The sequence below is a fragment of the Besnoitia besnoiti genome, chromosome VII (assembly GCF_002563875.1).
Source record: "Besnoitia besnoiti strain Bb-Ger1 chromosome VII, whole genome shotgun sequence".
Classification (NCBI taxonomy): Eukaryota; Apicomplexa; class Conoidasida; order Eucoccidiorida; family Sarcocystidae; genus Besnoitia; species Besnoitia besnoiti.
The window spans coordinates 2,302,493-2,314,031 of NC_042362.1; the positions used below are offsets into that span (position 1 = coordinate 2,302,493).

Consider the following 11,539-nt stretch of genomic DNA (forward strand, 5'->3'; position numbering starts at 1 on the left):
TAAAAAGACGGAACGTGGATATCCTTTCGACATGCTGAAGGTGACAGGTCCAAAAACTCAAGCTTCTATCGTTCAGCTGGAACTATAATGTGCGTAGACTCTGTCTATCTGTGCAGGTTTTTGCCCGTCTCCAAGCGCTGCTCTTAGGAAGGGGCTTTCCAGCAGGCACCACACACTATTTATGCAGGTTGGATAACACTCTGGTCCCCTTTTCATATTCCCCCATCCGTAAGGATCCCTTTAAGGGGGAGTTTCGGTTCCCCTCATCCCGTTTACTTTGCTTAATTTGCATTTCTTGTGGCAACATGGTGCGTCGCCACGGTCTTGGCTGCCGCCAGGCGACCATGCTCTCACCACTTTCTCGATTACTCGTCGTCGTCGTCGTCGTCCCGTTACTCCTTCTTCATTTTGGAGTTCAGTGCGGACGGGCAGCCCCTTCCCAAGCCTCGCCGCATGATGTCCGTCAGGGGGGAGCTTCTCAGCAATCTGCAGCAGTAACATTCGGGAGTGGGGTCATGGGAACGACGACGGCAGGCTCTACACAAAATCCGTCGATCCTACACCTCGCAAGCGTGCAAGATCATGCGGCCATGGACCCCGTAAGAAGGTAGAAACAGCAGTTTTAATTTTCCGAAGTAGATAACTATATGCATGCGTGTCGTTCTCGTACAGACGCTGCTGTGAGCTGTACCCCAGAAGCGACCTGTACCCAGAAACATATAATATTTCCAGCCGCCGGCGAGATTCAGTATTGGTGTAAACACAATAAGTCTTGATTCACTTGCCTCGAATACAGAAGTAATCGAGCTCTTCACTGTGGTGGTGCTCACTTTCCCCCTTGAGAAGCTGTCGCCTGTGCTGACGGCAGCTCTGTTGCTCGGACCCTGCCGACGGTAGTACCTCTTCTACTGTTGACATTCGCCTTTCATGACCATTTCCGTGGTGCCGTATAAATACTGATTCCTTCAAAAGCACGCTCTAGGGCACATAGCCACTACTGAGCGAGGAGAAAGAACGTTTACCTCTTTGCTGGTACTGTCGTTTTGTCAATACACTCGAAGGACCTCTCCGAGCTGAACAAGCTCATGCAAGACTGCGGCGCAACATTCTACCTCGAGCAGACTCGAGATATGACAATGTTTATGCCAACGAATTCCGCTATCAAGGCTCTGTTGCCGATCGATCTTCACCAACTGCCGTGGGAAGTGAAATGGAGACTCCTTCAGTACCATATCGTTCCGCAGGTAAGAATGATGCATTGACCAACTACAGATATACGAACGCTATGGCAGTGTTGGCTCGCTGGAGCTCGGTGGCGTCGTTCTTCGATCAGCTGGGCAGTATCCTCGAAGAAGCGTAGAGCCGGCTTCTCCGCAATCCGGTGACGAGACAGGAGTTGACTCAGAGGAGCGGAACTCGTCTCCTTCGCCCAGTGACTGAAGCTTCCTCTTCGCAAGAACTGCGAGAGAAGGTATCGCGAGACCACAGGAACCCAGACAGAATGCACCGAGGCGAAACCCACGCCTCCGAATGAAGAGGCAAATCATGTCCTATAGCGTTAGGCGATATAAGATATCATTATGCGCAGGGGGAGGAGCTGGGTACTTCTTCACAGAGGGCTCGTTAACTTACTACTATCTTTATGGTGAACCTCTTTTAATGGTTGTGGCTGTCAATGATGGCAGGAAATTATCAACGTTGAGGATATTCCTTTGGATACGTCAAAGTCTTTCAGTACATGGGAAGGCAGCACGATCAAAATCACTCACAAACGACGCGCAGCCAACTCCAATTTGCGGGGCCAGTCTGCCTCGTCAGCTCCCGCTTTGTACCTGGTGAACGATATCAGCACTGTCGTCAGCGACCCTCCACGAATCGAGAACTTCAATGGAGCGTCTTACAAGATCGACCGCGTGATCATCCCTCCTGATATGGACCTCAGGTCAGTAAAACCGTTGTGAACCTTTTTTCGCTCAGTTGGGATACATTTTGAAACCGAGGATACGTTCATGCGACGAGGACAAGACATTCACTCTGACACGTCTCAAAATATTTGACGCAGGCCGACGAGCGCAGTGAGACATGGTCGGCCGGCGAAAACATTGCTGTCGAAGATGTGATTTTTCCATAAGGACGCGCACACCTTACCGTCCACATATACCGGCCGACTCTACGCTCGATACCCCCCGTCTCGCTATTCGTTTCCGCTCGCAGATCAGTTGAAGCGGCACCAGTGGAGAACCGCCAGAACCCCGAAGTAAGACATCAGGAGCCGAGAGAACAGAAGCGCGGACATGGAAACGCCACCAACCGCCCCACGCCCACAAATCGCCCTGCAGCGAAGAATAGAACGGGCAGAGACGAAGACGGGAATGACAACTCCCGAGCTCCTGCAACTCATGGGGGGCGTCAGCAGCGCCATCAGAAGCCACAGGCAGGAGGGGAAGAAGACGGTGTAGAGAAGACGCTGCAGAACTTAACTCCCGTTGGACACAACAGCCAGACTCCCGTTGGAAATGGAGCTCAGGCACCAGACTTTTTGCAAAATATCAACAAACAACACGCACGCTGGAATCAAGATCTCTACCTCGGGACGCGAATCATCGGTGACGCCGAGAACACGGCGACCGAAGCGATGAAGCCTTCTACTGGAATCTTCTCTCGTAAGCCCAATGCCCTCCGCTTGCACGAATTGGATTATAAATTTGCAAACTAGATAATGCGTCAACACAGAAGTGCCTCGACTAAGCCATGCATTCTCCTCATTAAGCAACTATTGTCACGGTTCATCTCAAGGTTGCCGAGGCTTTGAAACGTACCTCGGTACAAGCGTGTACAGACTGTTTATTCCTATACCCACACAAACATGCCAGTAAGCTATTGAAATGTGGATCTATGCACAGTCAAGTAATGCAGTCTGTTACGTTGGATATATGCGTTCTCCAGCGTCGACAATCAGTGCCTTGGGCCTTCCAACCCTCCGATCTTCTTCAGCCGGCTCCATCGCACGATCACCAGCGGCCATCTCAACCCTGGCTATTGAAGAGGAGCAATTCCCAGATTATCCGCCGAATAGCATTCAATACAACCAGAATGGTGCGTGACCTTTTCTCTGGCTCTCTCCGGCTTCTCGTCGTCTGCTGTACACACGATCCAAAATGAGGAAGGGATGCAGCATATCTTAAGAATGTACACGGATGACTAGTATGAGTGAACCCAGAGCATGTATTCTTCGCATGCAAGTAATTTGCACGCCTATAACGCATTTTAAAGCGGAGACATACGCTTTGAATCGGCATGGTCATCCACGCATTTATCGACCTATATATATTCACACGTAACAGGTGCCCCGGTAGTGTGGAACTATGTCCGCGGCTATAGTGTGTCTCGGTTTAGAGTTCCTCCCTGAGTTTCTGTCCGTGCTTGGAGCTCGACGAGTGCTTGACTCTGGAACACAGGGCTTGGAGGCGGCATGGGGGTTCCCGGCGTCGCCATAATTTGTGTCTTTCACCAAACGTGAAGACCCTGTGCTCGTGTGCTAACGCCGAATCCCGTGTGCGCTTGTGGAAGCGTGGCGGGAATCGCAGGTTCACTCTGTTTCGCTTGTACACATGCTTTTTCTACTTCTCCTTCGTGATCATACGTTCGAAACCTGGTTCGTCTCTCTCCTTGGAAGAGCTAAATCCCTCCTACCCGCTTTTGTACGCACCCATCCTTCTCAGGGCCTCGACCGACGCAGTTCGGCGTCCCGCTTTCACCTGAAGCTGACGGGGCCGGCATCGTGCTTCCGCCCCATCCATTCGAGTCTCTTTTAGTCGGTAATGCCCCCCAAAAACCTAAGCAAGCAGAAGGCGACGAAGTTTTGACAGCGGCGAATAATAGTGCCGGTCAGCCATTGCCAAGTGGCAAGAAAACAGAGGACTACAGACACGTAGAGCGAACACCAGAAGACAGGGAGCACCACCTGGAGTCGCCTAAACAGACTGACGCCCGTGGAGCGACTTCCTCGTCTACGCTTTTCCTAGGAGAAAACTCAGACCAAACTGCGGATATATCTGGAAGCCTTTTTTCTACTGCTGATACAATCCAATTCGATCCGCATGTTGTGTCGCCGTCGATTGCCGCCTTGGGGCTCGCTGACGGTCTGCTACCCGTCGAAGAGCTTCTCACACACTTTTGGAGCAAACCCGTCAGCACGAAACCCAGCGAAACCCAAGGCACCTCTGCAGAAGAGGATGCCAGCGCAAACGGAGGGCGAGGAGAGTTTAGAGAGAGCTCCACACAAGGCCGGCATCAGAAAAGCGCCTGGGGCGCTCAAACTCGCCCTGGTCCTCTAGGCGACCTCGCACATCTCGTAGCTCTGCCTGGCGAGTATGCCCACGCGTAATCATTGGCTCCGTGAAATAGAGCACCCCAAAGAAGAATTACATACACATGCCTCTGCACAAGGGCTCACACAACTGCAGCGGTATGTTGCACCCCAGAAAGTAACATACGCAATCACGCCAAACCACACCTTTGAATATACCAATTTCTTCACCTACAAGCGTTGGCTCTCCAAGGGAGAGTCACAGTTTCCTCTACCGTTTTGCGGGGAATTACAATTGTAGACCAGTGGTGTCCCTGCATATATAAACTGTTTTGGCTACCAGTACTATCCTCGCACATGTCGTGGTTGTCAACGTCTTGTCCGTATTTCTATATCATGCGCGACTGTCCATCGTCGCTCTAACGAAAGAAATACCATACCGGCAGCGGCGACCGGTCACCGTCTACGGTGCTCGGGCAAGCCGGAATTTTTCGCATTCCCTTGCTGCATTCCAAAAACCAACAAGTGGCTCCCAATGGGGTCTTGTAGTGGGCATTCATAAGCTACCTGACCGGAGGCGCTCATCACTGCTGTGCGCGAATTCACGGGGGACGCCGACTGCGTGAAGTATCAATGCCTGTTTGCAATATGGGAAGACCAGGCTGAAAAGGACAGTTTCTTCCGCGCACGGGAAGAGAACGTTCAAAACAGGGGCGATGTTCCTGCGCAGCACACGAAGATGAGTGCGTCCCCATCACGAGGAATTCCATACTCTCCTTCAGAGCTACCTCTTGAATTTACTCAGCACCCGTGCACGCCTTCTGTCGCTCTGCTCGACGTTCGCGCTTGTAGTGTGTGTTACGTCCTCTGCAAAGCCCTAACGCCAAACGGGTTTTCCTGCATACGTCTATCTTTAGAGAGATTCTCAACATCAATACCCTCGGTAGGCGAATATCAGCCTTCCTCTGTGTGATACGCCTACACTCTCCAACTAGAAGCACAGCAGTGTGCCAACCGGCGTCTCAATGTCGCCCCTCCTCTTCCGCTTGAACATGTGTCTCGCGACAGTCGCCTCAACCGGTTTCTGTCTACTAAGAAAAACATTGCTCTTGACGCTTCTATCCTGGTACATATCCATATTCACAGAAATCTGATCGAAACGCACGGCACAATATCATTGGGAGAGCAGCAAACCGTGAAAGATATATTCTTGCGACCCCATACTCCAGTTGAAGACGTTCTTGTTGATTGCAGGTGACCAAAAAGCCTCATTGTTTCCGCGGTGCATGCAGCGGCTCTTCTTCAAAAGACTTCCGAGACAGAAGGAGCATGTTGGGCAAAAAAGCCTCATAAAAAAGAGGGCAGGAAGCATCTATTGCTTCTTATTTCACATCATCAAAAAGATATACAATTGACTGACGTGGGTTGTCTTTCTCGGAATGCATAATAAGAAAGGCAACGCTTGTCATCGGTGTTTACGTCTCCGTCTTTGTGTCTCGTCCACACCACACTTTCTTCCTCATTGTCGTTTCACTGTGTGGGTATTATCGCTCTCCCGTTTTCCGTATTTTCGTTTTGCATGGTCCTCCGTATTTTCTTTTTTTTTGTGTCTTTCGGGGTCTTTTTTGCCTCTCCGTGTGTGTGTATGCCTTTTCTCCCCGTCTCGCTCCTACAACTCTGGTGTACACCGGTTCTCGTTTATTGCCGCTGCCTCCAGTGCTCCCCTGTTTCTACTTCCGCCTCATTCCTGTATTTTTGCTGCGTGCGGATCCTCTCTAGAGGAAGTCGTCCGCGTGTCGTACTCTTTTTTTTGTCCGGAGAGGATTGCCGCGTAGTGAATGAGGACTGTGCGTGTGCGCACACGCTGAAGGCTGCGCGTGGATACTCTCTTCGGGTTCGGACTTTCAGCGGGTGTGTGCACACGGGCTCGTTCACGCGCGTACAAGTCTGTTTGCAGTGCGTGCTTGCATAGGTTCCTCTCTCACTGCCGCAGCATCTGTATGTCCGTCGACCTTGATCACTAGCCTCATGGCGCTCAGCATCCGGGAGGCGGACGCGAAGCGTCTGCTGTGGACTCCCTTGCCTGCCTCAGTTTCCGCATCGGAAGTCGCCCAAACGCCCCTTTCGGGTTTGCTGAACGGCAACGCGCCCTTCGGGACTTCAGCGAAAACGACCCCTTCCGCGTCGGGGTCGTTCCTCCAAGGTGTCTGCGTGGCTGTTGATACCACTACGGACTTGGACGAACTGCCAAGTGCTCATCCGTGGCTTCTTACATCGCGTTTGACTGTCAAGCCGGATGTTTTGCTTAAGAGACGAGGCAAGAGCGGCCTCGTGAAACTGAATCTGTCGTGGGAAGAAGCGCAAAAGGAGTTGAAGCAGTTGATGGGGACGTCGTTCACCACACAGGGACTTACAGGTGAGCTCGACCACTTCATTGTCGAACCGTTTTTCCCACACGACGAGTCGACGAACGAGTTCTACGTGGCGGTCCGCACGTTGCGAAGCGGAGACGAGGTCCTTTTCTCGCACCGAGGGGGCGTGAATGTCGGGAACGTGGATGAGCACGCAAACCGGGTCCTCGTGCCAATCGAAAACAGGGCGAGGAAACAAAGCACGGAAGAAGCAGCGACGGGTGCACAAAGCGGCCAAACGACGAGAGATTTGAATGGCATCGTGCAGCCCGCCCCAAATGCTGGAGTTTTTGCTGCGCGTTCCGAGCCCTCTACCTCCGGCATGGCTGCCACCAAGGACGCAAAGAATGAGGGCATGAATGGCTCAGCGGAGAATGCCACGCCCAGGCGACAGGCACAATGGGAGAAGGGGCAGAGAGATGGCAGCGAGTGTCACTACACGCAGGAAGAACTGGAAAGACTCTTTGCCACGCTCGTCGTCGATGTTGCGGCTGAGGAAGTGAGGAACGCGCTGCCCCGCTTCCTTGCAGAGCTGTACAGACAGTTCTGCGAGATGCACTTTTCCTTCTTGGAAATCAACCCCTTCTGCTTCGATGCATCGACACAGACGTTTGCGATTCTCGACTGCGCCGCCAAACTTGACCACACAGCCGACTTTATCTGTGACAAGAAATGGGGCGACGTCAGCTTTCCAAGCCCGTTCGGCAGGCGCTTCACGGAGGAGGAAAGATATGTCCGGTGAGGAGAATGTAATAGACGCCTGGAAGCCGATCTTGGGAATGTGCAATGCGGCAGTCGAGGGAAATTATGCTTCCGCATGCAGCGGGTATCGGTCCATAGTGCCTCCTCGGGGAGGGGGACAGCTGCGTTTAGTGCAGGAGCCTCACTGAGGCGAGCGGTCCTTTTCGGGCCGTTCGTGGGGCTGAAAAGTTTTTGTTGATTTGCGTTCACACTTGACTTTCCGCAACTCTCCGATGGATGCCTGGCTTCAGCAGACCTCTCACACCCCTATGGTCCCGCATGTTTGATCATACCTGTATATGGAGATGAAAGGCGAGCATAAGGGTATGTATGTTGACACGCGAAGGCGTTCTCAGTGCATTGCGCTGTGACTGCTGTTCTCTGAAAACTTTTTGTTTGTCTGCCGGGGGCGCATGCGTAGAGGATACGTTTACACACATATCGACGACGCGACCTGATTCCTTCTGCGTCTGTGTGTGGCGTGTCTCTCGCTTCAGGGAGCTGGACTCGAAGACCGGCGCGAGTCTGAAGTTGACGGTACTGAACCCCAAAGGGCGCATTTGGACGCTGATTGCAGGCGGGGGGGCCTCCGTGGTGTATGCGGACACCATCTGCGACTTGGGCTTGGGTCATGAACTGTGTAACTACGGCGAGTACTCGGGCGCGCCGTCGGAAGTCACGACGTACGAGTACACCAAGACGATTCTCGGCATGATGACTGCGCCAGACTCGTATCGCCAAGAGGGCAAGGTCCTGCTGATTGGCGGAGGCATCGCGAACTTCACCAACGTCGCCGACACGTTCCGAGGCATCATTCGCGCGTTGCGTGAATTCCGCGAGCAACTGCGCGCCTTCAAAGTGCGCATCTACGTCCGCCGCGGCGGCCCGAACTACCAGGAGGGCTTGAAGCGCATGCGCGAAGTCGGCGAAGAGCTGAACATCCCCGTGAAGGTCTTTGGACCCGAGACGTACATGACTTCCATTATCCCTTTCGCGTTGCAGGACGATGCCGGCTCCGGTGCGGATGCGAGTGGTTTGGGAGAGAACGGCCAGACAGGCGGCCCAAGCCAGGCTAACGGCGTGGTTGCATGCACGCCGGCGACCATGAACGACATGATCGGCGACCTCGCGACCCACCACGGGTGGGATATCAGCTTGTCGTCTGACTCAGGCGCACCTGGAAACACGCCGGCTGGATCTAGCCGAGCGGTGCATTCGATGGCCGAAGCGACGTCCGTGGGGATTTCGCCTGTGACGCCGTCGGCTGACGGGCGGGATGCGTTCTTTGCGCACGGCGGGCAGCTGAGCACGTGGCACGAAATGACGATGGAGGAAGTGGAGAAGAACCCGCACTTTGAAAAGTACATTCAGGCCTTCTTGGCTCAGCAGAAGGCGACGAGCGCACGCTCGCCAGAGGGCAGCGCGACGCCGGAGAAGACCGCGTCGTCAGAGTCGCTCTCTGGGCTGCTGAACGCTCTGCAACGGCCCAACCTTTTCACAAACGAGACCCGGTGCTTCGTCTGGGGGCTGCAGTCGCGCGCGGTGCAGGAGATGCTGGACTTCGACCACGCCTGCGGCCGGAAGAAGCCGTCGGTGGCGGCGATCATCTACGAGTTCGCTGTTTCCCACTCGCGGTCGTTTTACTTTGGCACCGAAGAAGTGTTTCTGCCCGTCTACCAGTCTCTGCAGGAGGCAGTCGACCGCCATCACGACGTCTCTGTTCTTGTCAACTTTGCGTCGATGCGGTCGGCCGCCTCGGTCACGCGCCTCGCGCTCGACGTGGCGCCGCAGCTGCGCACGATTGTAGTCATCGCCGAGGGCGTTCCTGAGCGCGTAGCCCGTCAGCTGGCGACTGAGACGCACGAGCGGGGAGTCTGCCTTATCGGCCCCGCAACTGTGGGCGGGATCAAAAGCGGCGCTTTTCGCATTGGAAACACTGGCGGGACGCTGGAGAACGTGATGAACGCGCGTCTGTACAGACCCGGGAGCGTCGGCTGCGTGACTAAGTCGGGAGGCATGCTGAACGAAATGAACAACATCCTGTCCATCGTCAGCGACGGCACGTATGAGGCCATCGCCATCGGCGGCGACCGATTCCCTGGAACGTCGATGCTGGACCATCTGCTTCGCTTCGAGAAAAATCCAGACATCAAGCTGCTGGTGCTGCTAGGAGAAGTCGGCGGGGGCATGGAGTACGAGGTGATTGAAGCCATCAAGGACGGCCGCCTCACCAAGCCGCTGATCGCGTGGTGCGTCGGGACCTGCGCCTCGCTCTTCTCCACGGAGGTTTCCTTCGGCCACGCCGGTGCGTGGGCGGGAAGTCAACGCGAACACGCGTCCGCAAAGAATGCGGCTCTGAAGGCCGCCGGTGTCTTCGTGCCTTCGTCGTTCCACGAATTCGGAAAGTCAATCAGACAGGTGTATGTACAGCTTGTCAAGCAGGGCGTGATCACACCCCGGCGCGAGGTGCCCGTTCCGCGCATCCCCATGGACTACGCGTGGGCGAAGAAGCTCGGCTTGGTTCGCAAGCCGAAGGGTTTCGTCTCCACCATTTCGGATGATCGCGGTGAGGAGCTCGTCTACGCAGGATGGCCGATTTCCAAGGTCCTGGGCGACCAGCTGGGCGTCGGCGGCGTGATTTCGCTGCTCTGGTTCAAGCGGCCTCTGCCCGACTACTGCTACCGCTATCTGGAGCGCGTTCTCATGCTCACCGCAGACCACGGCCCGGCGGTGTGCGGCGCACATAACGTCATCGTCACGTCGCGCGCCGGAAAAGACTTGATTAGCAGCTTGATCTCGGGACTGTGTACAATTGGCGATCGCTTTGGGGGCGCGTGCGACCAGGCTGCGCAGCAGTTCCTCGGCGCATTCACCAGGGGCACAACGCCTGCAGACTTTGTCGCAGAGATGAAGCGACAGAACAAACTGATCATGGGCATTGGCCACCGCGTGAAGTCCGTGCACAACCCTGACATGCGCGTGCAGCTGCTGAAGACATTTTGCAAGTCGAGCTTCCCCCAGACGCCACTGATCGACTACGCCGAGCAGGTGGAGCAGGTCACGACGAAGAAGAAGGACACGTTGATTCTCAACGTCGATGGTTTGATCGGCGTGAGCATGTGCGACATGCTCTTCCACTGCGGACACTTCACCGAGAACGAAGCAAAAGACTACATCAACAACGGCTGCATCAACGGACTCTTCGTCTTGGGCAGATCTATTGGATTCATCGGCCACTTCCTCGACCAGAAACGCCTCAAACAGGGCCTGTACAGACACGACGTCGACGACATTGCCTACGTCCTACCTGACTGGAGCAGCGCCGACAAAAAAGCATGAGTGCGCCCAACCTCTCAGTGGCATGCACAGGACAGAGTAGAATCCATATACACGCGTGTGTCTGCGTGCCATGACGAGTGGGCGAGGTCTGTACGGTATAGTGTGTGCGCCCGGTTGCGCACGTGTGCGTGGATGCATAAAACATGACAATTTATCCATAGGTGCGCATACAGAAACTTGTACGGGCCGGGGGAGGAGGGAGGTGGAGGGCTGGACTTGGAAAATACCAACAGACGGTAATGCGCGAGAGGTACTACTAGGGAGGAGCGCGGCGTCTGCCTGCGCCGCCTTGCTGACCGCCACTTGGTGAAAGGCTCTTTTTGAACTTCGAAAGTCTGAGCCCTGGTCAGCGGAAAGGGTGGAGAGATATATGTATGGCTTTGTATATAGAGAGAGTTACGCGCGTGGTTTTTTGTACGCGCTTACGCACGCATGCAAATGCATGTGAATGATATGTATTTTCCTAGGCAGACACGGACGATGCAACGTCACGACAGAGAAGGGTGTGACGCTTGTATATGTGTGGGAGCCGAACTCTGCGCCACCTTTTTCCTTCATACGGTTGTCCGGGGATCGTCATGCTTGACGTGGGCAGATTTTCCTTTTCCGGATAGCAGTTCCTTGCCCGCGCGCGTGTCACCTTTCTTACCACTCTCTGATACGAGCTGCGCGTCTGCGGCAGCGACTGCGCAGCAACACATCTCGCCAGATTGTTCTCGACCCCTTCCCTGATTTCTTG

The 11,539-nt window shown here is 54.5% G+C and overlaps 2 protein-coding genes across 2 annotated transcripts; both read left to right on the top strand.

Moving 5' to 3' along the window:
* Positions 1 to 305: 305 nt before the first annotated feature.
* Positions 306 to 4,387, top strand: BESB_079320 (fasciclin domain-containing protein; the record flags this gene model as incomplete). Its single annotated transcript, XM_029366294.1, has 6 exons — positions 306 to 599; positions 1,062 to 1,244; positions 1,686 to 1,942; positions 2,215 to 2,663; positions 2,947 to 3,096; positions 3,723 to 4,387. The coding sequence occupies 6 exons, from the start codon at positions 306 to 308 to the stop codon at positions 4,385 to 4,387; spliced, it is 1,998 nt and encodes a 665-aa protein (XP_029217725.1).
* Positions 4,388 to 6,337: 1,950 nt separating this feature from the next.
* Positions 6,338 to 10,800, top strand: BESB_079330 (putative ATP-citrate lyase; the record flags this gene model as incomplete). The annotated part of the gene is made up of 2 exons (XM_029366295.1): positions 6,338 to 7,458; positions 7,959 to 10,800. 2 exons carry the CDS (start codon positions 6,338 to 6,340, stop codon positions 10,798 to 10,800), a joined length of 3,963 nt encoding a protein of 1,320 aa, XP_029217726.1.
* Between the last annotated feature and the right edge of the window lie 739 nt (positions 10,801 to 11,539).